General features: G+C 36.9%; 1 protein-coding gene across 2 annotated transcripts in view; it reads right to left on the bottom strand.

Annotated features, from left to right (window-relative positions):
- ANO3 (anoctamin 3) overlaps positions 1 to 27,495 on the bottom strand; it is a 288,737-nt gene that overhangs the window by 198,766 nt on the left and 62,476 nt on the right. The window contains exon 2 of one of the 2 annotated variants that reach the window (XM_045825477.1): positions 13,967 to 14,038. In XM_045825477.1, coding sequence (XP_045681433.1) covers positions 13,967 to 14,038 — 72 coding nt within the window. Of the gene's footprint in view, positions 1 to 846; positions 997 to 13,966; positions 14,039 to 27,495 lie in introns of those variants that run through there. The other variant, XM_045825478.1, reaches the window with a different exon arrangement.

Here is a 27,495-nt window from a genome sequence, read left to right as displayed (position 1 = left end):
ATAGTATATGGTCAAGTATGACATAATTACCACTATATTTAATGAAATAAAATGTCAATGTTGCTGTTTAATAAATGTTTCAGACAAACTCCAGAAAACTGGGAATTTGCCTCAGTATAAATGCACTCTATAAATTCCTTTTAAACGAAATATGGAACAAGGACTGAAAAGTGTGGAGGATAACTTGGAAAAAATCTTGATTAGACTATGAACACGTAGACTCCTATCACTGCACCCAGGGAGAAACATGAACTAGATGCCAGAGAGAAAAAATAAAGCTCCTAGAAGTGGAACCTACCAACGATTACAAAAAATCTGAAACACAGAATCAAGCATAGGACAAAGACAAAATAAAGTTCTCCAAGAAAGTTTCTGAGCCCCCATCAACAGGCCAACTTCTTGAATTCTCCAAAAATTCATTTATCTTAGGACTGTGTCAAAGCTTCTCAAGACATCTGCTTGTATGAAGCTTATGAGCCATCTGAACCACAGATGGGCAAACATGGTCTGATCCTTCTGTCTTGAAACCTCCGAGTGCTGGTAGGGCAACCCCACTCAGCTGGCTTACTGCAATGCATTGAACCACTTAGCAGAAATTCACATTAAATTCAGTCCCTGAGATGACGAATTCTACTTCTCCCAAAGACTGTGCGGAGGCTCAGAATTCAGAGTCATCTCAAATGCAGAGTGAAAAGGCATTAAGACAAAGAATAATTAAAAAAAAAACTTCACAGAGTTCTCCACCTCTGCGTAGTATTAGCCTGCAAAGGATGCTCCTACACAACTGCAAGGGCATGCAGAGGGGGACGTGACACTGATGGGGAGCGGGGACCAGTTCCAACTGACCTTTTTGCTGTTTAAAGGACTGAATCGAGCCTGAATGATGGACCATTTTCACTCTGTGCGTCCCCGCCGGGTTAGGAAGCTGTCCGAGAGGGAGGCGGAGGAACAATACCCAGACTTTCTGAGAAGCTCCGTGGTTTCACGCAATCCCAGAAGAGGCGCGAGTGCGCTGCAATCCGACACCTGCTTTAGCGGGCGCATCACTCCAAAGGCTGTGCGCCCAGTGTTGTCATGGCAACATCGGAGGGCGGTCCAGCGTCCAGCTCCCCTTAGTGGCTACTTGCGGAATAATCCCGAAACCCCTGCCTCCAGTGCCGCAGAGTGGGTGGGAATTGCGCGGGGTTTGCTGGGAGAGACAGGGGAGGACCTTTTTAAAGAAGTGTAAGTAAGTCCCAGCAAATCTCCAAAACCTCTAGTAATTCCCTCTTTTTCAAGTTTTGAGACTGGTTTCCACCCGGACAGAAGCATTAATTTTCTAAAAGTTGGTTTGTAAACACTGGCACTTACAGAAGGGCAAAGTTGGTCTTTTGGAGAGGAGCACATCCTCAGATGCGAAGACGTTTTTCTTCTCCTCTTAAACTTTAATATGGAAAATATGAATAAACCTCCATTTATCCAGTAGCATGGTTTTATTAGGTGAGCATTGTTAAATGTCTAGCAAATTACACTAGAATTTCCCACTTCTGCTTCAACTATAATGACCTTGAATCACATGTTCATGACACTGGACCATTTGTTACAGATGCGGGGGGGGGGGGGGGGTAGGGGGAAGCTATCCCTAACGCTTCATTTAATCTTCATGGAACTCCTATAAAATAGGTAGGATATTATTCTAATATTATAAAAGAGACTGAAGCCCCAAACAGCAAAGAACAGCAAAGGTCTATGGTTTTCGGAGTTTTGAAGGTTTGTGAGATCACTCATAATCGGGTCAGGGATCCAGATAAAAGCAGATGTGAAAGATACAGAGATTCAACATTTTTAGAACCTCAAATAGATTAATTTACTATGAGTCTCTTCTGTCACCTGTGCTGTATGATACAAGGACAGCAAAGGGAATGTAGCTTTAAATAAGATGATGTTCTGGTTTTATATGGCTACATAACAAACCACTGTGAAACTAGACACTCAAATCTATAATTTATTATTTCTCGTGGTATTCTGTATGTTCACAAGGCTCCGGCTAGTGGTTCTGACTCAGAGTCTCTCTTGAGTTTTCAATGGTTGGGCCTCAGGTCATCTGAAGCAAGAAGAAACAAATTGGATTCTGCTCAGTGGGAAGTGTAGCAGAGAATGTGCAGCCTCCCTTAATGAAGGATAATGGTCCTTCCAGAAGGAACATATTGAGCAATCAGTAAGAGCTCAGTATGCAGGCAATGAAGAAATACTCGGTTAAGAAGAACGAACTACAATTGAGTTTACCTGCAACTGAAGATCTAGAACAAACCCCAGACTATCTCCACAAAAAGCTCATCTTACAGAGATTTTATAGGAGAAGGCACTGAAACAGAAGGCAATAAATAATTTCCCTGAGAGTGTTTTTATGTTTTGTTCATTTGCAGTTAATACAATTCTAATACAACTCAACGACTCATTGGATTCTAATACAGCCCAATCCTCATAGGTAAGGATTAAATTAGTTTATATATTTAATATGTGTCTCATAGCATAAAATTAATGTCCAATAAGTATTAGCTGTTATTATAATTATGATTTCTTAGTATCTGATTTTCTTTTTAAAACCTTCTAAGTCACAGGATTAGAAAAAATATTTTTGAAATGTGAACATTAATTCAATTTTTGATCAGGAGGAATACTTGCAAGAATTTAAAAGCTCTAATTCTACTCTACACTGCCAGGTTGAGGTACTATTTTCAGTTTTTTACAGCCTCTTGTTTCTGAGGATGTCTGATTTTCTCCAGCCATCCCATCATCCATAACCCAGCAGGAGGCAGGGGGGTGCATGCTGCAGCTAGAAATGGGTTAAGAATTTGAACCACTTTAGAAATTAGTTGCCCCCCAAAAGTAGTTTTGTACTATTTCTAACACTGTTGCACCCTAACCTCTCCACTACAGTTATGATTGCATTGTCTTCTGATTAAGTTGATTACTTTTAATTGGAAACATTTTAGGCTAGACCAACAGATTGACTAGCAGGGAATTCAAAGAACATCTTTGCTTGTTTTAAAATCAATGTTTTAGGGAAGGTTGCTAGAGGAACAGCTTTGTGAGGAGCCTAGGAATTTAAAGCACCATCTGCTTTACAGGAAAGGCAACGCAAAGATAAGGAAACATGTGTGTGTAAAGAGAGAATGTGTATGTTTTGAAAGTGCGGAGTGCTGAAAGAGGGATTTGAGCAAAACCTTCCTAAAAGGTAAGTCTTCCTCTGTTCAGATGAAAGGAGATGTTTTGATATTGACATCTCCATTGTAGAAAGATTAAGAGTCGATGTTAAATAGCCTCATCATGGAAGGCCTGAACTGATTGTTGGGTTGCTTTTTCTTACTATTTTTGGTTTCAAAGATCTTCAGATTTTAACAATGAGAAAATGTTTGATATAATTTTCAGTGAGAGAAAATAATACCATGTATGGTATGATCTTGACTACAATTGACAAAATAGGAAAATTAAGAATGAAAAAAAAACATCAAAATGTCCAGAATAATTACTCTTGCAAATTAGGATTAAGGTTGATTTTGTAATACCTTCATATTTTTCTATCATTTTCATACTTTCTATAAATGATATATATAGAGAGAGAGACTTTCATTTATTATATACACATCTTTAAACTGCCTCCATATCTGTCTTTCTACAAGTCCAAGTCCAATTTTTCTTTCTTTTTCAGTTTTGAATCCTGGCTTTTTATTTTCATGTTGAGGTTTCTGCTGCCTTTGCCCACCCACCGCTCAACACCTGTCTCCTGTCCTCCCAGGTGATTAATTTATCAGGCCCTGTGCTAGCTGTCACTTCCCAGAGATCCAATGACTCTGGTCTTTACATCACCAGGAGGCTTTTTATTCCTTTGATGAGTGAAAAGGTGAAGTGAATACAGTTAATAATAGTGTGATAACTGCCTGGTGACATGATTACTAGACTTGATTTAGTAATCACGTTGTTAAGTATATAAACGTCGAATCACTATATTATACACCTGAAACTAACATAATATTGTATACCAACTATACTTAAATATATAATAAATGTATATAATTAAAAAAAACAAATTCTGATATATGACCCCTAGCTTAGGCAATTGTGAGTTTCCCTGTACTGTGTTCTGCGGTAGGTACTGAGGGAGTTCTGTCAGAATCCCTTTGCATCTTGAATCTCCAACTTAATTGAAATTGAAATTGCCAGGTCTGCTTCTCATTGCCTAAGTGGAGACAGAAATAGAGATAGAAATTCTCTTCGCAGTCATTTCCCTTGTAGAACTCAGTTATGTAAGGTACTAATGGGTGAAGTGAAAGAGCCAAGTCATGTCGGTAATGGTTTCGTCTGCAGAGAGTAAGGAACAGAGGAGAGAGTCCAATCTCCCTGGGTGATATTATTAAGGGAGACCCTGGTCTCCCTGAGAGAAAATTAAGTGTAGAGTATATGTTCCTTCAGAGACCAGGATAGTTCCTGCCACACAAGCTTAATAAATGCTTACTAATGAATAAGTAAAAAGGGAATGAAGTTAACATTTTTACATGACTTCCAGAAAAATGCTTGTTCAGTATCCTGACCACTGTCTTCTTTCTTATATAAAGCCAAAGAGAATATCTTAAAATATTTTTATATATATATATATATACTTAAAATATGTTTATATTTTATATATTAGTATTAATATACTAATTATTTTCTTGGTTCTGGTTTGCTTTCCATACTGTAGTAAAGACATGTACAAGCTCTTAAAAAGAAAACAAACACAGCTGGGATAAATGAGAGGGTGGAATACAATTTAAAAATTGCCTCCCCAGAAGTCTGTTTCCTGGACACAGGTGACAGTTCGAGAACACAATTAAGCAGATTAGTCCTGCTGATATTCCGACTGCATGCTCAGAGAAGCCTTCTGAAACGGCATTCCTGATGGAGGTGGGACTCAGAGAAAGCCAAAGGAGAAAACAGCAGCCTCCACCTTCTTTGAATCTGGCCTGACATGGTCTTACCACATAATATTTTGAAGAGACAGGAACACAATATAATTTGCTTAAGAAGATAGCATCAAGAGAAGCAGATGTGTGGGGCAAAGTAGGTGATGACGGATAAAACAACAGTTTGTGCTTATGCCCCTGCCAAAATCTTAACAATTATTTCTTCAAGTTGCCTTTAGAATCAAGTCCATGTCCATTGTTCTACCAGTCAGGGAGCTGCATGACCTGCTGTCCGCATTTTTCAATCCTGTGTCTGAGACTCTCTACAAACCCTTGTGATCCTATAATGTTTTGTTTTATTTTTTCCCTCATAGGCCTCTCTGCGTTTGCTGCTGCTGTTTCTTCTACTTGGAATCTTCATCCGGAAACTTTTGTCTTGGCCATAGTTTTTCTGAGCTCCTACCCATCCCGCAAGGCCCCAGAGCAATGCCATTTCCAGGATAAAGCTTTACTTTATCCGCATCCATCCACTATAGTCAGTCAATGTGAGTTTAACCTCCTCTAATTCTTATAGATTACTAATAACACTATTTCATGGCTTTTTTACTATGTTTTCTAGCATGTTTTATATATACAGGGTAGGGAAAAGGTAGATTTGCATTTGTTAATATAGAAAACAATACAATAATTACTAAATAATAATAATAAAAATAATAATAACTTTGTTTCATGTACTCACAACAGTAAACCTACTTTTGCCTCACCCTGTATATAAGCTTTTGAAAGTGGGCTCAGGCTTTTTTCCTAGTTCCGAAAAAATGCTTTAAGGAAGACTTTCTGTTGACTTCTTTTTCTTTTTGTCACAGTCCCTAAAAGATGGTTTGACACATAAAAACTAATCAAATACACATTCACATGATCCTTATTTATTGTTTTTTTTATTTGTTAAAGGAGTCTAATAGGATATTCAAATTCAGTATATTAATTGCCTTTCAAAATTAACATGCAAGACTGTGGTTTTGCACTGCTTTGCGATTTTATTTCTGCCAGGCAGATAATTTCATAAAGACTGCTTTTGCTGTGGTTTCTTTGAAAAAGCTAAGAACGTCATAATTACTGATTTATTTTCTATGTCTGCTCAGTTGGCAGTGGAGGAAGTCAGCACTTAAACTAATAACTCTGGTCATACCAGCCACTATGCTACATTTGGATGCATTGGAATGTTTTTGAGCAGAGCTGATTCTCAGCTGGTGCTCTGGGTAGAGTGGTGCTAGTTGTTTATGGTTACAGTCTTTTGATAGCTCGATGCCCCTGGCTGACTGGTTTAGGACTGTGCTGTGCTGATTGCTTGGGTGTTTGCCAATAGCAAGGTGAGATGAAGGTAGCTTTTGTAGTAACCTATTTACTTTTCAGAGACATTATGTTCTTGACTCCTGAGAAGCTTGAGTGACTGGTTGTGAACACTTGTGGTCTGTATTTGAACATAACCAGTCCAGCTGGAGCAAGGAATGTGCTTGCTGGCTTGTCATTCTCCCAGAGATTAACCATGTAATGCTGAGCAATGTTTTTAAAAGAGTATGCATGCATTTTATTTACTGGAATAAAGGTTTCTTACACATTGTTTATTAATAAAAGCAGACTATGAAGAATATTGCAGTGAGATACATTTTTGCAAAATGTTATATAGCATAAGATATATCTATAATGATAACTCAAAATATAGCTAAGTGCACATGGAGGAGATATTGATTTTTTTTTTCATTTTACTTACCAATATTTTAGGCTTATTCTACAGTCATTCTTAAAAGAAACTTATATTCTGGGTTGTCTTTTGTCACAGTGTAATTAATAACCTGAAACTTTTAAAAGTGTCCTGGTTTGGACAGTAAGTTGTGTGGTTACATTAATTATCAACTACATATTAATTATGTTAGAAGTGTAAGTGTAAAACCAAAGTGCAAAATGATAACAAGCATTTAAAAATGATCTGGATACATAATACCATCATGACATTTTAATCCAATGATAGCTCAATTTAAAATTGAAAAAAAAAAAGCCCCAGCACTTTGCCATGGAGGCTGCCTTTTTAACGGAGCAAAGAAATTCAGAAGGAGGACATTGTTTGGGGGAATTTAGAGCCTAAAAGCATATCCTGGTATCCAGCATGCTTAAACTGGCATGTTGTCAAACGTGGATTAGATAGATGTTCCTTAAGGTCGGTTCCACCCCTCATATTCCAGGATTCTTGTCTGCTGGAAAAGAGTTTTATGTACTCCTACTTCATAAATACAGTCGTTGTGGCTGGTTTTACCAGGGTTATTACTTTTTCTCCTCTGAAGGAAAATAATGGGAATAGTACAGAAAATCCCCTTGATTCAATCTCCAAAAAAGAAAACTTTGTGGGGATCTGAACTTGAGTAGAGTCTGAAATTAGACACTATAGTACCATAAAGAGAAGTAAGTGTGCCAAAGCAAAAGTTACAGGATGAAAACATTGTTGAATTAATTACTTACTTAATGAGAAAGCATTACATTTACCTTGAATAAGCAGTTTTGGCAACTTGAAACCATTTTTGTATCAATAATCAGTATGTCAGTTACAGCCTTTGTATTCATTTAAGTAAATCTGAAGTATCTAGATTAACATCATTGAATAATTGATTATATTACATCACCTTGAAAAACTTTCAGCAATCACACTTTATATCATACAGGGTGGGGTAAAAGTAGATTTATAGTTGTGAGGATGAACAACACAGAGTTTATTCTTGTATTACTAATTATTGTATTTTTTTCATACAAACAATTGTAAACCTACTTTTGCCCAGCCCTGTGGAATGTTCTCCTTCCTCCCTTTGTATAATTTTAAAAAGTAATAGGAGAAAGCTATATATTTTCTTTTCAGTATATTTAAAAATATATATATTTGAAATCTATGTGCCGAATTCAGCCAGGATATATATTTTTAGTCTTTGCAAGCTTTATGCAAGAAGAAACAGTACATCTTTGCAATTACTTAAGAATAGAAAGCAAACGGTTATATAAGCTCAGTTCTAAGCCTTCCAAGTTTGTGGTGTTTTATTGTAAAACAATGATTGAACATTTGGGAAATTTTTATAGTGTTACATTTTGCACTATAAAAACAAGGATTTGCATATGGTCTCTTTCAGGAAATTTTGCCTGTTAACTCTAGTGACTATAGTTTCCAATCTCCAAATTAGATTTTGTCACTTGGGAGTCAGTAAAATATTGACTAAGAAAAACAGAAAAGACTGACATCAGATTGATAAAAGTGACTTCATCCCAGAATCACATACCCAGAGAAGATATAATTATTCTCAAGTATAGAAAGACACTTAAGGATCTGCAATAATTTGAGGAATATATAGCATACATAATTTGTTTGATAAAACATTTAGGGACTCTACTAAAAAAAAGATGAATCAAGAGAGAGACCTCAAGATAAAAAAGAATAAATATTAGAGTATACAATATTCATCTATTTACCTGCCTGATTTAACTCAAGATAATAAGATACTTTTTCCAGGGATATTTATTATAGAGCTATTAAAAATATTGAAAAGAAAGGAAACACTATAAAGTAATTTTTACTAGTTATTAATTCTCTCAACAAATCAAGCGGTGGAAAAATGTTACAGGAATATAGTGAGGAATGGGAGAATGAGAAAGGAAAAGTAGAAAGTGAAACTAATCTTCAAACATTCTTTTCTCAAGGAGAGGATCAAATAAGAGGCAAATAAAATTATGTATTTTAACAGACAAAACAATTTGTTTTAAAACATCTGATTCTGAGGATAAGAAAAAATGAATGTAATATTTAATGAATGAGAAAATAACTGTAATTTGTCCAAGGAGAAAATACGAAATATATTGAACCTTGATCAAGCCAGGAAAAATAAGGAAAAGGGAAATGCATGCTCAGTGATGGAAATAAATAATAAGTTCAAAGCAAAACACAATGAATAAAATCAAGCATATCAGCTGAAATTTCAAATGTAAACAGACTCATTTATCCTAATAAAAGACAGATTTATATTTGATTAAAGTCAAGATATATACTTTAAGAGGAATAAAAATATTTAGGGCAAAGTAATAAAGTGCTGGGCAAAATAATGCCAGGTAAATGAAAATTGAAAAGTAAGCAAGTCTAACAATACTAATATCAGTCAAGATGGAATTTCACATTAGGAGGATAAATATTAGAGAGGCACATTAGGTAAAGATAAAGGATAATATAAAAATAAGATACAATGGTCATATATTTTATGCATCAAACCATATAGCTTTGAATACAAAAGCGGAACTATTAGACAATCAAGAAATTAGTAAGATTGCAATTGCAATGGAAGACAATATATAACCTCTAAAAATTATAAAAACATAGTACACCACAGTAAAGAAATAATGAAAGATCTATATGACTTACTACAAGTTAGTGAACGTTGTTCAACTGAAGTTTATAAATACATATTATCTTTGTATTTTATGTACTTATAGAAGCATCAGTTGTGTGCTTTGTCATGTCTATTTGTATCTACTTTGCTAAGCTACAACTATGCTTTTCAGAATTTCCTTCCTGTATGGCTCCAGGTTAAAGCATAATAAAGAAGAAATTTGTGCAGGACTAAGCAGTCTGAAGGGAAGCCAATTCTAATTAGCCCATTCTCCCTGGTACCATGTCCAGCGTTTTCCTCCCTAGAGATGCCATGCTACTAGCAGACACAGGTACAATAGCCTTTCCATAGACTGCTCCACCCCCACTCCATCCTGGTCTCACTCCAAATTCCCCATCAAGCTCTGAAGTGTCTGCCACACTAGGGCTTCATAATGGCTGGTTAGTGCTTTTACTCTGACCCTCAACATCCCATCTTAGACCGTTATTCTCCAAAAACTCCTATAACAGAGTAAGTTTAAGATTTTCACATTAGCCAAAATAGGAAGGAGTCATGGTACCTTTTTTTATAGGGCATATGGGAAAAGCATTCTTTCCTAAATGGCTTTGAAACTGTGAAGCATTAGAGCCTATTTTTAACCAATAATCCATCTCTTAGAAGTCTATACAGACAACACAGCCATAAATAATGACCTATATGTCAGGGCTTTTATTGCATCATTGATCATGGTGTCAAAACTCTGGAAACAAAACCCATACCCAGCAATATGGTAAATTATGATTTATCCTATGATGTTATTTGAACAGGGAAAATATATATAGAAAGCTACAGGCTAGGTTGTTAACATGGGTAGGTGGTTTAACATGGCTGGATAGAAAAGGAAAGGAAGAAAAGGAAGCCAAAAGGGGGAAAAATAAAATTATACATTCAAAAGCAAGTATATTGACACATCTATGCATTTATAAAGTTATGTAGACATATGGCTAAAACAAAATTAGACATTAAAAATTTCTCATAATCTGGCTTAAACTAATTTATCCACACCAGCTTTCTTTCCATTCCCCAGTACACTCTCTCAGCTTGGGTCAGAATATATTCCTTTACCTGCCTCACAAAAATAACCAAAAATACTTCTCTCTGTTACTTCTTTTAAGAATGTCCTCCACCTGTTCTTCATCCAAGTTCTCTGAGGCTTAGTTAACGTGTGACCTCTTCCCTGAACATACCAGTTCACACAAAGTCTCTTCTGAGCTTCTTCATCCTTACTTAGTGATTCTGCACTTAATTATATAGAATCATGAGTTGTTCTCTGATTATCTTATGCCAGTTACTTGTGTCTCCCCAACTATTAGTCCTATTCTAAGGTTTTCTTCTTTTTTTTTCAACTGATGTATCACCAAATTGTACCTTGAGTGTGGTGATTGCTATGTTTAATATAATGCTTGGTCTTTGGTTTCCAAATAGGGAGAGAGCTAGGAAAGTAGGCAGCTTCACCTCAGAAGATCTCAGTTAAAATTTATGCTCTGTTTCTTCTTAAGGGATGTGCTTGAATATATTTTATTTCTCTGAGCCTTAGTTATAAGTCTATGATGTTTCATACAATATGTTCAAATAGCCTGCATTTTGGGAAGAGGACTAATTTTAGAGTCACCGAACCTGGCCTTGAATGTGGATGGACCCTCTAACAGCCTATCTCATATAACACCTAATAATTACAATGCTTCTATTCTGATTTCTATAGTAGGTAGAAATTTTGTGTGCTACTAGTTTTTAGGATCAAACCAATATCTGTGAATGGTCAACAGCTCTGTCTCTTCAGGAGACAGGCCTGGTTTCAAGTCCTGGTTCAGGCCCTTATGAGGGCGGAAGTGGTGAGACTACAGACAAGTGACATCACATACCACATATATAATCTTCATTTACTTTACCTGTATATGATAGTAGTCTTGGCCTCATACAGTTGCTGGGAGGAATCAGTGAACCCACACAAAAATCTCAGTGAAGCACTTGGAACATAAAATAAATCACGAAATACCAGTTCTTCCTAATATTCTTATTGTCATTAATAATATCCATGAGCCTGTTTTTATTCATGTGATTCTTCATTGACTTACCATTTCTCCTTGCTAATTTTAATTCCATAATCTTTTCTTTGGGTCTGCAGAAACTTAATAGAAGAAAGCCATCTAGAGGCAAAACAGTAAGTAGTGTTCAACAGTAAAGAAGGAAGATCATAGCAAACTTCATGCCAGAGAAAAGCTGGCCTGCTGTTGCCACGTGTAAAAGTGAAATGGGTCCCTATCTTATGCCACCTACAAAAAGTATTCAAAATGAATTAAAGACGTAAATGTAAGTCTTGAGCATGGAAAACAACCAGAAAAAAACATAAAGAACATCTTGACATTCATCTTGACAATGATTTTTTGGATAACACAAAAATTTGACACAAGTGAAAGCAAGAAAAGCAAAAATAAACAAGTGGAACTTCATCAAACCAGGAAACTTCTGCACAGCAAAGAAATCAGTAAAATACAAAGATAACCTGCAAAATCGGAGACAATATTGTAACACAATCTATCTGACAAAGGGTTAAAATAAAAAATATATACAAAAACTAATACAACTCAATAGAAAAATGAACAATTACAATATGGGCAAACAACAGAATAAACATTTTTCCAAAGACTTACAAGTGGCCAACAGGTTCATAAAAGGTATGCAACATTACTAGTTATCAGGGAAATGGAAATCAAAATCACACTGAGCATAATGAGATATTACCTCACAGCTGTTTGAATGGCTATTAAAATGCAGAAACAAAACAAAACAAAACAAAAAACAAGAGACAAGTGTTTGAGAGACTATGGAGAAAAAGAGAACTCTTGTGCCCTGTTGGTGGGAATGTAAATTGGCACAATTACTATTGAAAACAGTCTGGAGATTCTTCAAAACTTAAAAAAGAAAATAGAACTACCATATGATCCAATATTCCTGCTTTTGGATATATATTTAAAGGAAATAAAAACAGCTTATCAAAGGGATACCTAAACCCCATGTTCAGTGCAGCATAGTTCACAATAGCCAAGATATGGAAACACAAGTCTCCATCAGTAGAAGAATGGATAAAAAAGTATGATATACATATATACAGTAAAATATTATTCAATCGTAAAAAGAAGAAAATCCTGCCCATTGTGAGAACATGGCTGGACCTTGAGGGCATTATGCTAAGTGAAATGAGTTAGAGAGAGACAAATTATGTTCTCACCTACATGTGGACTCTTAATAAGCCAAACTCAGTAGAAACAGGGAGTAAAATGGTGGTTACCAGGGTCTGATGGTGGAGGAAATGGAGAGATACTGGTCAAAGGGTACAACTTCCAAATAAAGATGAATGAGTTCTGGGGACCTACAGCACAGTATGGTGACTATAACAAACAAAACTGTATTATATACTTGAAAGTTGTTAGGAGAGTAAATCTGAATAGTTATCACCGCTAACAAGGGAATTATGTGAGGGAATGGAGGCATGAATGAAAACCTTATGATACAGCTTATTGAATACATATAGCTTAATACATATTAAGTCATCAGATTGTATATCTTAAACTTACATGTTATATGTGAAAAATATCTCAATAAACCTGGAATAAAATAATACCAATAAAATGCTAATAAAATTATGTCTATGTTAGGGAAAATAATACTGCTTTGTGAACTAGTGATCACAGCATATATCCAGTACATTAATTTCTCAAAACGCACACTTCCATATCATACACACTGGAAAATAGATTCTGTCACACCTATAACCAAGGCAAGGTAATGATGTGAAAGGTTAATAGCAATTGGCTGTGAAGGCTCAATGTCCTCATCTCAGTGTGGTGTTGGGACAGGGAATCTTGTGGGCCAAAGTAAATTCTTCCACGAAAAGTTAACTAACAAGTATTGTCAATGTTTGCTTCTCCGTTTTTATGTTTCCTTACTTGAACTATCCATCTTCTGAATGAAATATTCACTGTCTAACCTTAACACTTTAATTTATTAACCAATCAATTGGTTAAACAATAGCCTTGTTCTCTTGAGGACTGGGCCTCAGGAAGGAGTTGATTGATAAGTATGTTTTGATTTTATCTGATTTCATCTAGTGTGTGGGTTTTTAAGGCATTTTTCTGTTTTATATATGCATGTGTGTATATTCATATCTATATAAATTAAACTGTTACCATATAAAATCTATATTAAATATCTTAAAAGTTATGGGGAAGTGTGTATTAAATGATTTTCTTAGTGATCTTTTGCTGATTAATTTATTAATACTTACTATGAGATTACCAAGTTATTATTTCATAATGTTAATACATTTCTCAAAAACAAGTGGTGCAAAGATTTTTGCATGTAAAATCTTGTATTAGACATTTGTAAGTAAAAGCAATTTCATTGGAACCTTAGAGTAGAGCTAAGTTAGAGATGGGAATGTGCTTTGCAAGCTTCATGATGAGGCACGTTGTTGTTAATAATATGTCTATGATACTGCAGATCTGTGTTAAATTTTCACAGCCTACAAAGATGCCGAAGTCTAAAGAGCAAAGGTGGTGGGATTGCCTGAAACCCCATCCTCAACCGTACCTTCATTATACATGCCATTGGCAGCCCACACGCTGTTCTCAAGCCCACGATGAGATGAGCATTTTTGCAAGCCTGTGTGAGGGAACAAAAGGACAAGAAAAAATTGCTTAGAAACTCAGTAGACCAGAAAGACAGTAGAAAATTATTGTTAAGAATAACTTCTGTTGTTGACTATAGCTGCTGTAAAACTACTCTGTGGTATAGGTCAAATTAGTTATGAAAAAGTATGTAGGAGGACACAAATTTCAGTTAATTGCATTAGAAACTAAGCAGGTGGGTAGGTTCTGTTTGCTATTATGCAAGCTGATTTAGCTGTCATCTTTGAAAGAGTTTAGAATGGTTAGATTTTCCAGTTACATTTTCCCTGGGTGAGTAACACACTTTTCTGATATTCTTCCCACCCAGCCTTAAAAGCTGCATGTTTTCCTTCACTCACTCCCGGTCCTTTTTTCTGTCCATGATGAATCACCAGAATTCCCTGAACCTCCACCTCCTCGCCTCTGGAATTTCCGTCAATTTGGTTTTTGTCCCTAGAATGCCTTGCCTACTCACCAGGTCAATGGAAAATCTATTTCTCTTTTAAGATACAGCTCCAAGATTACCTTCAAAGGCAATTTTCTAAGTAACACCTCCATTTAGAAATAATAATTCCTTTTAAATAAGCAGTCCTACAGAAATGTTTCCAATGCTCCAAAGAAACCTAATAAAATATAATTTACTGGGTTAAGAAACCAGAGGCCCAGAATGTTCAGCAACTTCACCAAGGCTACAAGGCTATGAATAAGGTAGGACAAGACTCCATGTATCTAGATTTTTAAAATTCCAAATGAAATTAGAAAGCTAATCACAAGGGTAACCAATGGTAATTCCGCATTTTCTACTGGGTTGGTGTATCTTATGAAACTTCACATCATGAAGAAGTAATTAAGAAAATAAAAAGGTAACCAGGCAACAGTAGTGCCATTTTCCTAATAACAATATGAGGGGTATTATGCAAGGATAAGTTACTTTTGCTTCAACTGAGCTCTTGAGTATATCACAGAAGATAGGTGGAACAGCTGCTGGGAATTAGCACAAAATTTCTACACACCTGTTCTGCAGAAATATATCTATAATGAAAGCTCCTAGCTGTTCCTTTATGACTGCCAAAATCTGAACGCGTAATACCCCCTGGTCTTATGAAAACATAAGGCAGAATCCGATCTGTGATCTGGCTCTAAAGAAAACAAATAAGATAAAGTTTAAGCAGAAAATTCTTTGTGTAGAACTGTACAGAATCTTGTGTCCCATAGACCAGTCAGTCCTTTGGGCTTTAGTTGTCCTGTAAGTAATGAGGGGGATGGGATTGATTGTTAAAAATATTAAATGAAATTTTTATCTACTTGGTTATGTTAGTTCACTATGCTGTTTTTTGTTCATATTTTTGTTTGTTCTTAAAATCAGAATCAATTTAACATGATGAAAAAGCCAAAAGAAAGCAAAATGTTAGTAATTGCCTCAGAAACATGGTATCAAACCTTTCAATCCTTATTTTTAAACATATCAACTATGGGACATTTACACAATGGAATACTACTCGGTTACAAAAAGAAAATGTTACCTTTTGCGACAGTATGGATGGACCTGGAGAACATTAAGCTAAGTGAAATAAGTCAGTCAGAGACAGGCACATACCATGCAATTTCACTCATATGTGGAATCGAATGAACAAACTGAACTAACAAGGAAAGTGAGGACAGACTCATAGATAGAGAGCAGGATGACAGCTGTGGGGGTGGGCTGGGGTTTGAGGGATTGAGTAAAAATAAAAAAAGAACTCATGGACATGGACAACAGTGTGATGATTGCAGGGGGAAGGAGTATAAGGGGTAAGTGGTAATGGAAAATATAATAAAGATTAAATTAAAAACATCTCTGGTAGAGCTGTAACATGATCGTAAGTTTTATTAAAAATACTTTTGAATAGAGGAGATCCAAAAATGCCTTTTTAAATATGAAGTGTATGTGTGTTCACATCTAGTCCACACATTATCCCAGATAGTTAAACCAAACTGAAGGTAAAACATGCCAAAATGGGAACTGATCTGCTTCAAGTTCATAACAATGACTTCAAGTGGGTGCTTAACATTGTCAAATAGTCAAAATAGATTTCCCTGGTTATCTTGTATTTCCCCATTCTCCTACAAGACTATTTCATATTTTATTCTATCACTTCACACTGCCTTCCAGCACCTCCTCTCCAATCCTCAGTCATAGCTGATGATTTTGCTTCCGATTTCACTGAGAAGTTGAAAGCAATCTGAAGAAAACTTCCACAGCTTCCACCCACCCACCAGCATCTGGACTCATATTCTGACTTCATGCTTGATAATCAGATAAACTAACTGCACTTCCAACTAAGCCCATCTCCTCTAGTTATGCAGTATTTACCATCCCTCTCAGCTACCTCAGAATATCAGCCCAGTAATTCCCCTGTGCTCTCTCTTTACAGGATCAAATCCAGCCTCTGCTCCGCCCTCTAGTTGGTAAATCCCATCAATGTACAAGCATGCTGTTCCAATTTCTGAAAACACAGAAATAAAATTTAAAAGCAACCTCTCTCGACTTTAATTCTCCTGGTGGCTTCTTCTCACTTTAAGTGTTCTCGTTGGCTCCAAAATTCCTAAAAAGGCAAATCAATAGTTGCTATTTCTAATTCTACTTCTTTAATCTTCTTCAATGTTTTTTGTCCTGTAACTCCACTAAGATTACCAAAGTTCCCAGCAACTTCTTCATTGTCATAGTCAATGATCAATTCTCAGCTTCTAGCTTATTGATATATTAGGGGCATTTTTGGCATAATTTCTTGTGCCTTCCTCCCTGATGCACTTTTCTCATGGGGCTTCCTGGGCTTCGCATTGTCTTGGCTCTTTTCCAGCCCCACTACGTGCTCCCTCTCGGGCACCTCTGTGCATTCCTCTTGCCTGTTAACTCTGGATAGGCCCATGGGCCAAGCTCTGTACCCTTCTCGTCTTTATCTTTATTCGCTGCTCTTGGTGATCTCATCCTGTCTCACGGTTTTAAATATGACCTATATGTGTACACCTCCTAAATGCACATTTCCAGGCCAGATATCTCTCCTTGATTCCAGGCATAGATCACAGATCTTTCTTCACATTCCATTTGATCTGAAAGAATCATGTTCAAAATCAACATTCATAAATGAACTTTCTGATATTTGCTCTCAGACCATATTCAGCCATAATTTCCCCATCTCAGCTGAAGGTAGGTTTGGGTTTAAGTGTAAATGGACATAGGCAGATGAATTTAAAATGAAATCTAGCTAATGGAACTCCTTTGCTTGAAAGTCTTCACTCAATGAACCCCTATTTCACTCAGAGTAAATCCCTGAAATTATTATATGACAACAAGTGCTGCAAAGCCTAAAATAATTTGCTTGGCATGACAGATATAAACACATCTCTCTCAGGGAACCATTTTTCCATATGCGCCCCCCCATCCTGTTGCCATGTGTAGAGACTTCGGTGGAGTACACTTCTGGCCTCCTTTCCCCTGGGGAAATTTTCAGTTATTTGGGTTATGTGATTTTCAAGTTTGTTTGGGAGAAAAAGGAGCTAGTAATGCTTGGTTTCAGCAGTTTCTCCCCTGTTCTACATTCTATTCTGTTGCCCTCTCTCCTGCCACCAGATCTGGTATCTGACACTTATGGGAGTTGCCTGAGGTTTCTTAGCCATGTCAGTTACTTGATGGATAGGTCTCAGGGGCAGAAGGAGAGGAAATTGGGGCATATCATTTGGTCAAACATCAAAGACCCAGTCTCCTAGCTTTCGTAAATTATATATCTGACTTTTTGATATCCATCTGTCAGTCTCTAGTGCTCTATTTCTCAATTGTTTCAGAATTCTGGCAGGGAAGACAGAGGTGACATCAACAGAGGCCATTAAAATGCCAACATGTTCAAGGATTGAGATATTAATTTCTAAGTTTCCTGGTTTTGCATGTATTGTCTGAGGGCAGGAGGGTTTAGTGGAAAAAATAGGGGACTGGTGTCAGGCTGTCTTGACTTGTAATGTCAGATGTGTTACTCACTTCATCACTCTGAGTCAAGTTATTTATGTCTCAGTCTCTTTTTCACAACTACCCAATGGCATGTGCAATGACCCCTTCCTTGCATTGTGGTGGCGTTAAAAGAAATAATAGACATGGAGTGACTAGCAGAAATCCTGGTACAAATGTATACTCAGAATTATTACTTTTCCCTAATACATATAATCAATCTAATAAATGATTGAAATAAAGTCAGAAATAGTATTTATCAGTAGACATGAGACAATTGTTTATGATCATAAAAATAATGGAGTGGTAGCAGCATTTTGGGGAAAACGACCAGTCTTTTATTTTGAAGGGAAAGGAAAATAAATTTTGTTCTCACAAAACTGAAGTAGAATAGCGAGGAGGAAAAAAAGGCATCATAAATCTGTCCAAATGTGCAGTAGCTTGTGTGGGTGGAATAAAAGGACCCTTAATTCATCCAGCCCACTGCCTGTGCTCTTCACGATGAGGAGATTTATGGTTTCTGCAGGGATATTGTTGATCACTGTAGGACCGCAAACCAGTAAGTATCTGTCTGTGTTAGAACAGTGACACCCACTGGTTGTTCTTGGTACTGATGGAAATACTCACTACTAAAAAGTATCCCCTTTATAAAGTGAAATTCAACATGTTCCTGAGAGATGTCAGCCAGGTAAAGGGGAATGCCCAAGCGTATCTAAAGGTAAGAAAAGGAAATACTTAAATACTCAGAGGTGAAAAGGAATCTGCATGTGGGATAGTTGAAGTAACAGGGGATACTCAGTCAGAAGATAGTAGTACATAAGCAGTGATTGCTGACTTTAATTTATAGGAATTAATCTCATCGAGTAACTCCTAAAGTACACCAACTAAATATATGAACCAATATAATTTTATGAGTTTTTCAGCACGGAATGAGCTGCCTTGGTTGTGGCTTCCTATCTCTAGAGCTCCTCAAATAAATTTTGAACAGTTGTGAATTATAGTAGCCATAGAGAGGGTTCATGCAGAGCATTAGGAATTCTAGATGACTTTTACATGTGTTCCAGCTTCCAGTTCTTGACACTCAAGGGCTCAGAGCAAAGCCATATTTATGTGCCTTGAAAGCTAATAGTATTTTTCATAGTGAAACCTGATTCCTTTGTTTATATGTAAATTATGAAAACTTTTAAAAACCGTTATGGCCTTATTCATTTTAGAAATAGGAGTACTTGCCAAATTAGTGCCTTTGCTATCATTCATCAATAATTACTCACTGCAGTGAGATATAATAGAAGCATCTACAACTTCTCACCTAGGTGATGATTTTCTGTCACCTAACACAAGACTAGCAAGAACGACTGACCCCTGTCCTTCCTCCAGCCTTTAACAGCAGTGAAACCTTCAAGTCTCATGGTAAAACCATCCCCGGCTCGAGGAGGAGCTCAGTCTGTGTGAATGACAGGGAGGACTCTGCCGGGACGGCATCTTCACACTTTCTCTCCCTTTCAGGCTGGTCAACCAGAGACATGATTTCAGTGTCAGTGACTTCGATATGTTGCATTAAAGGGAAGTCAATTAATCTCAGGTCAGCGCCAGCATTGGCATCTCATTTCAACATTTTGTCATCTTTTATTTTAGAGATATTTGCATTCAATGACAGAAACTGCTAACTTGCCCAAGGCATGAGGGTTTTAATAAACTCATTCATGAAATGAGAGCTTGTTGTCCTTAAACACCCAAAACATTTTATATATAAATCAACGTATGTAAGATCAGTAATCTTACTACCCATTGCCACTTTATTACAGTGAATATTAGCCAACTCACTTTCTTTTCTTTATTAAAAACCCCACATATTTAGGCAGTGAACATCACCGGCAACACTGTGTTTAAGTAGCTGTCTACCATTGCCTTTTCCAGTTGGCATTGGACTGTACTTATTAGAAGAGCATTTCCAGTCTCAAAAGTAGAAACGGAATCAGCTCTGCGGATTGAGAGCAGGAGGAACAACAATGTCAATAAGAACAGAGAAGCTGGAGGCATGGGTGAAGGGGGCGGGGAGGGAGGAATTTGGCCCCAAGTTTTCACTGGCCTGTTCTCTCGGACTTATTCCCAAACAATAAAATCTGTAAGCGCAAACCCAGAGATAAGACACCTTGGAAAATTTCAGTCTGATCTAATATTTGATGGAAAAATGAGTTGATTTATTTCACATTTTGACTTTTTATAGAAATAAGTAACTTTTAAATGACTTTTTAAAGAAACAGCTATAACTTCTTTTACTATATGTTACCTTTAAGTGTGGTAAAATACATTTAAGGCTTTTTATTAGCCTTGCTGTTTTCCATTAATCTCCTGACTCAAATGACTTTGATTGTGGCCAGAACTTCATCTCAAGAGGATTATTAAAACACATGTTAGAGAAGTGACAGAAGTGGGAGATTCTCCACTGATGACTCTGCACTCATTGTGTCAGATATTTCTGCCTCTTAAAGGCATGCAGAAAGGAAGAAGGAGAGAAAGAAAAAAAAAAAGGAAAACAGAAAGGCACACACTTTTTTTTCAATTTTTGAAGTTTCAGAGAATCATGAATCAGACTGTGGTAGATAATGGGTTTTCTTTCCCAGTGAGGGGCAGTCATTGGGTAGGTGGTTGAATCAGAACAGGGGCTTCATCTTGGTTTTGTCAGTTCTATGGTGTGACCCTGGGAAAGTTGCTTAATCTACTGAGCCTTTTGTTACCCATTTGGACAGTGGTAATGATAATTACTACAGCAATTATAATACCTAACCCAGTGCTGTTTTGAGGTTTCAGAGAGGTCATGTTCTACAAAGCGCCAGCACAGTAGCTGTTGCAGATCAACCCTGAAGTGATATGGATTCGAAAATAGCTCAATGACCATCAGTTTTTTTAAATTCCATGTTGAAAATATGATCAGAGGACAGAGGCTTGTCACCATATATTCAGGGTAAGTCGGCTTCTGAACCCTAAGAAAGATTATAAATCGTAATTTCTCACACGGTGGACAACGGTCGTTCAAAAACACTTTGTTTCTACAGAGGCTGCTTTCCACCTCTGTTCTTTCAGCTTCTGGCCCCCACCCGCCCACACCTCTCTGCAATAGGCCACCCTCCTGTGGCCTCATCCACCGAACACACGGGGGCGCTCACTCTAAAGCGTGGTCAGACACACTGGTCATGGCAGGAAGCCAGGAATACTTAGGTGAATAACACAAAGCACCAGTTGTGTCACCTGAGTGAGTTGTCTAATCATTTTCAGAATTTGTTTCCTCACCTATGTATTGGTATTAGCAATGCCAGTCTCAGGGATTACACTTAATACTAATCTAACAATATATGCTGAGCACATGGATATATAATTAATGCTCGAGAAAGGTTAATTACATTTTCTGTCTTCTGGTTCAGTTTCTCCATCTGCAAAATGATGGGTTTGCATAGGTGATTTTTAAGATCCTTCTTGGCATGACAAATTCCGTCTGTGTATATCAGTATTTCCATAAAATAATCTCTCCCCACCCCAGGATTTCTCATACTGCAAAGCAAAGCAGTGAAAAATGACTCCAACAACAGCAGTAACAGGAACAAAAATAGAATCCTTGGATTTGCTCTAGACTCAAGATGATCTATGAACAAGCAAATAAACAACAATAAACTACAGGAGCATAGATCTCATATTTTCCTAGTAATGTAAAATCTAGATAAAGCAACTGGGCACAACAACTGAACCAGGTTGTGAAAAATCACTCAGGATTTAGAAAAAGGGGGGCATTGAAACAATAGGGTGACAGACTGAGTTTCAGAGTGATACCATCAACCACTCTTGTTTTCCTATTTAAAAGGTAGGGTAATGAATTTACTATGAATTGCTATGACAGATCATGCTTCAGATCCAAGGTCCTGGCAGACAGCCCCACTTGTGCTGAGCAGCTTGCTTCCTCATATCTGAAGAAAGGAGTCTCGTGAGCAAGTATGAAAGAGAGAACGTTCTTGAATTGGCAACTAATAGGTTCTGCCCTTTCTACCCACAAGTAGTTTCTGCTCTAACCAATGAATTTGAACCACAGAGGGCATTATATAAAAAGTGCTTGTAAATGCATTGTGTAAGGTAAGAAATATAGTCTGCTGTGTAACACTTTAAGTAATATGTTCCTTTCTGGCAAAGGCCCATCAATAAAATATGGAACAAACTTTCACCTGGTTAATCATGCTTATATAAAGGAAGATACATACCACTAAATTTATAGTCATTATAACATTTTAAAAAACCTTGAACTAAATACCTAGTGGAAAGTCATGTGTAAAATAGAAAGGAATTCATTCTGGGAACACACAGAACATAATATTGGTCAATGGCGATAAGTTTGCTCATTGACACGAGTCAAGAACAGCTGTATGTGTAAGAGTTAATGTAGAAGAGGGCTATACACATGATTGATGTCATTATTACTATATACTTACTTTTTCTTTCCTAGAAACGTCGGTGCTGAAGGTTTAGAATTTAATGAATATAAAATAGCTCACACTTCCAAGGGAAATCATGTTAAACTCCACAATAGCAAGATTTGTTCAAACTAAAGGTACATAACTGGGTTTGGGGGATTCTCTTAATCTTCTAAATTTATATTCAGAGCTTTTGTGCATGAGAAAATATATATGTTTGTTCTGGTGAGTTGATCTATAACTTTTATCCAGTTTTCAAAAGGGCTGGGGACCCCTAATTGTTTTAATAGTTTTCAAAACTTTAAATAGCTAGTCAGCAGAATGCTAGATGGACACATTTCTAATCACTGTAAAATAAAAAAAATAATAGATGGGCCAAACTGACTTAAAAACACCTTTATCTATTCATATATAGTTTTTATTTCATAAACTGGTATAATAATTCTTAAGCATAATTAGGTTTGAAAACACTAAGTAGAACTAAATAAAAAATAATATTATATGGATATTTTGGCTTCAAAAACTTTTTGCCCTTAAGATATGTATTATTTTCTTAGTAATTAACAAATAAAAGGGAACAGAACTTAAAAACCCTCTTGGGTTTTAAAATTAAAACATTATGCTAAGCAAAATAAGCCAGGAGGTGAAAGACAAATACCATATGATCTCACTTTTAACAGGAACCTAAACAACAAAACAAACAAACAAGCAAAATATAACCAAAGAAACTGAAATGAGAACAGGCTGACAGTGACCAGAGGGGAGAGGGGAGGGAATTTCAGGGGAGAATGGGAAGGGTTTACAGGAACAAGTATAAAGGTCACATGGACAAAAACTAGGGGAGAGTGGAAATGGGAGGGAGGTGGGGAGGGCTGGGGGGTGTGGGCTGGGATGGGAGTAAAAGACAGAAAACTGTACTTGAACAAGAATTAAAATAAAAAAGAATATGTAAAAAAAATAAAATAAGGCAAACTATGACTTGGTAGGCATTTCTGATTTTAATTTTGAAGCAAGACAATAGTATTTAAATAACTTGAAATTCTTTTAGAAACAAATAGTTTTGCTATAGCAAAACATCTCATATACCTAAAAATCACCACATTATGCAAAATGCACAATTAAAACTACAGCTTACTGTAAAATGGGGTTAGGGACAATACTCAAAAACTTAGGTCACCTAAAAATTGAAGCCTAATAAAAAGGAAGCACAGTTGTATATATTGAATGGTTAACATATACATAAATACTACAATAAGGTGACATTTGACAGAGACCTGAAGTTTGCTTGTGAAACTGGCCATTGAAGGAGTTGTCGATTTTGAAGGGGTGGAAGGAGGGTCATCTGAAATCCAATGGGAATTTTCAATGCTGATGTGGACGGGCAAGGCTCATAGCACACAGAGAGAGGTTTAGCTGGTAGATGTCTGTGGTGCAGGGGCAGGATGCATATCTACCAGTGTGTTGTGCCCCCCTATGGGGCTGGCTTCAGCTGGGTGCAGTTTTCTGTGTGCACCTAGTGTTTCCTGCAGATACACTTATACACAAGGAGAAGCACTCCTTATATAAAGAAGAATTAACCCTAATGCATCAGAACATGTTGCGCGTGGGTCACCGGCCAGCAGTGACCACGGAACGCTGTGGATGGCTCGACAATACGCGAGAAAAAACACCACATGCACAGAGACAAACTAGTTTCTGTGGGGAAGTAGGGACGAAATGGCCACCCCACCTTGTGGGGAGCGCGCCGATTTACAGTCCATACCTGCTTTTATTGGGCTCATGCTACATAATAACTCAGGTAAAGTACAATACTCATTAGGGGAAGTAAGGAATATAGAAAACAAAGAACTCTGCCCGTCTATTGAGTTGGGGGTCAAAGAGCTGTAAGACTGAGGAACAAACTAAATTCCTCCTAAGACCCTTCTCATTCAACTGAGAGCATTCTAAACAAAGAAGGTTTCACAGTAATTTACATGTTCTTTCTTAGGCCTGATCACCCCGGGAAATCCGCACTTCTCAGTACCGAGCTGTACTACCCTGTCATTGTTTCAGGCTTAGGTGGAGCACGGGAACTAAGGCCACCGAGAGATAAGGAGATTTTCTTCCGGACGCTGAGAACTCAGACTTTGTCAAAGCCGAGGAGTGAGGGTCCATCACCCCCTTTTGCTGCAGCCCCCCCCAAGTCCTTCTTTTGGGGGGCCTCCCAAAGTGATCGTGCCTGGCTTAGGGTCGTTCCCCCCGTGGGGAATCTTACCCGTCTTTGGCTAACCGACCAAGCTTTTGGGGGTTCAGTCATGAATAAAGCAGCAGAAGCAGCATTCCTGCCAGGAAGATAAGCTTTTGTCTCCTTGCTGGCTTACAGTTCCAAGGGCGTTCCCTTAGCCTTAGTTAGGCGGGGGTTTCAGCTTCTGATACCAGTCAGGGCGGTTCCCAACAAGAACACCTTCTCAAAATATAAGAATATAGATTACTTCTCAACTAATTGTAATGGCCTAGTGTTACCTGATACTAAAAACAAGGACCACTCAAGAAAATAAAACTAAAGACCAAACTCTATTGTAAATATAGATGCAAAATCCTCAACAAATCTCCAAATAATAGCAAAGCAAATCCAGCAACACATAAAAAGGATTATACTCCATGACCTAGTGGGATTTTCCCCAGAAAAAGAGATTGCCATTAACTTATGAATGTCAGCCCACACAGTACACCGTGTTCATAGAATAAAAGACAAAAGTCATGTGACCACCTCCACAGACATGCACATACAGATAACTTGATACAATCTACAGGTTTTTCATGATAAAAAAACACTCAACAAACTAGGAATAAAAAAGAGAAATTACTTAACCTTAGAAAAGGTTTCTATAAGAAACTCATAGCTAACACATACTTAATGGTGAAAGAGTAAAGCTTTTACCCTAAGATCAGGAATAAGAAGAGGTATCCACCATTGTTTCTATTTCCCACTTTCCTGGAGGTTCTAGCAAGAAAAAAATTAGTCAAGAAAAAGAAATATGGTGTTTCTTTTAGATTATATATAGTCTTTAGATTATATTTGCATTAGATTGGAAAGTAAAACTGTATGTGTTTATTTATATAATTTATAATTTAATTATATATATATACACACACATATATGTACATATATACACATATGTATATAACCCTAAGAAATACCACTAAGAAACAATTAAAGCTTATCTGAAAAATAAATTGTATATTTATGCATTAGCAATAAATGACTGAAAACAAAATTAAGAAAACAATTCCATTAACAATAGTATCAGCAATTATACAACATTTAGGAATAAATTTAACAAAAGAATTACCTTCCTATATCTTTAAACTTGTACTATTAAATCACAAACACTGTTGAAAGACATTTTCAGAATCCTAAGTAAATGGAACTAAGTCTCACGTTCATGGATCCGGAGAATTAATGTTAAGATGGCAACACTCTCCAGGCTGATCTGTAGTTTCAGTGCGATCTCTGTCCACATTCCAGCCAGTGTGTGTGTGGGTGTGAAAACTGAGAAGTCGATTTCAAAATTCACATGGAAGTGCAAGGGACCCAGAAAAGCCAAGACAATTTTGAGAAAAAAGAACAAACTGGGGGACTCAAACTTCCAATTATCTGAACATACCACAAAGCTACAGTAATGAAGACACTCTAGGACTGGTGTAGGGTTAGACATATTAGTCTAAAAATCATTCTTTATTTTAATAGACAACTGATTTTCAACAAAAGTATCAAGACAATTTGATTGGGAGAGAATAACCTATTCAAGAATTATGCTTGAACTAGAGAGACACATGCAAAGGAATAAAAGTAGACTAGATTAATTTCATATATAAAAATCACACAATCACAGAATGAAATATGAGCTAAAACTAAAACCTTTAGAAGAAAGGTTTTAGACATCAGAGTAAGTCTTTGTGACTTTAGCTTAGGCAGTGACTTCTTAGGTATGACATTAAAAAGCACAAGTTACAAAGGAAAATTAGATAATGTTGATGCCATCAATTCAAAAGTTTTGAATTTCAAAATACATTATCAAGAAAGTGGAAAGATAACCCCAGAGAAAGGAGAAAAATACTCGCAGACTATGTAACTGCTGAGAGACTTGTCTTCAGAATACATACCAAATACTTAGAATTCAACATTTTAGGAGCTCTGTGCCCGTCACAGAAAGGAAAGCCCACCCACATTGCCTGGGACTCTCATTATGCAGAATGGCGTGTTAACAGCAGTATTACCATTTTTCTGAGAATTTCAGTCTACATCAAACACCTACTGGATCACAATCTATATTTCAATAAGAACTCGGGGTGATTTTTGCAAAGGTTTGGGAAATACCATTCTACAACCAATGATTTTCAGAATTGGCTGCACATTGGAATTGTTTGGGCTAATGCCTGGGTTTCAATCCCAGAAATACTGAATTAATTAGTACAAAGTGTGGCCTGAATATCTGAGACTATTAACATTTTCCCAAATTATTTCAATGTGTAGCCAGAATTCACAGCCAGAGCTAACTACTGACATATCCCAGGCCTTTACATCCCAAAATAATAATATCTTTTATGAGCTCCGAATACAAAAATGTTAAAATCTATCAAATACACATCTTTTGTAGTTAAGGAAGTTTTCTTCCCCTGACTGTATTTTGACATTCTGTTTTTGGAGCCTCCTGGGCTCTTTCTCCAACTGTAATTTCAGGATGCGGTGAACTGACCTGCTTATTTTCAGATGGACAACAAAAGGTTGATTTCCCAGCAGGCCAAGGTAATAGCCATCTGTTAGGATGGAACAGAGCCAATTCAAAAGGTGGTATTCACCACTTTATCTGGTATCAGGAGGCAACAAATGAAACGCAAGGGCCTTTCAGAACTCACAACACCTCATGCATCAGATCCCTGTGCCTAAATTAGAAACACATGCTTCACTGGAAGGGCGCTCCTCTGCTGGTGCCTTAGGGAGGACTCCACTTTGAGCGATGCCTTTATCACTCA

The sequence above is a fragment of the Phyllostomus hastatus genome, unplaced genomic scaffold (assembly GCF_019186645.2).
Source record: "Phyllostomus hastatus isolate PE091 unplaced genomic scaffold, TTU_PhHast_1.1 phas_scaffold_585, whole genome shotgun sequence".
NCBI classification, from domain to species: domain Eukaryota; kingdom Metazoa; phylum Chordata; class Mammalia; order Chiroptera; family Phyllostomidae; genus Phyllostomus; species Phyllostomus hastatus.
Note: the sequence above shows the minus strand (reverse complement) of the source record. Positions and strands in the feature narration are given on the sequence as shown.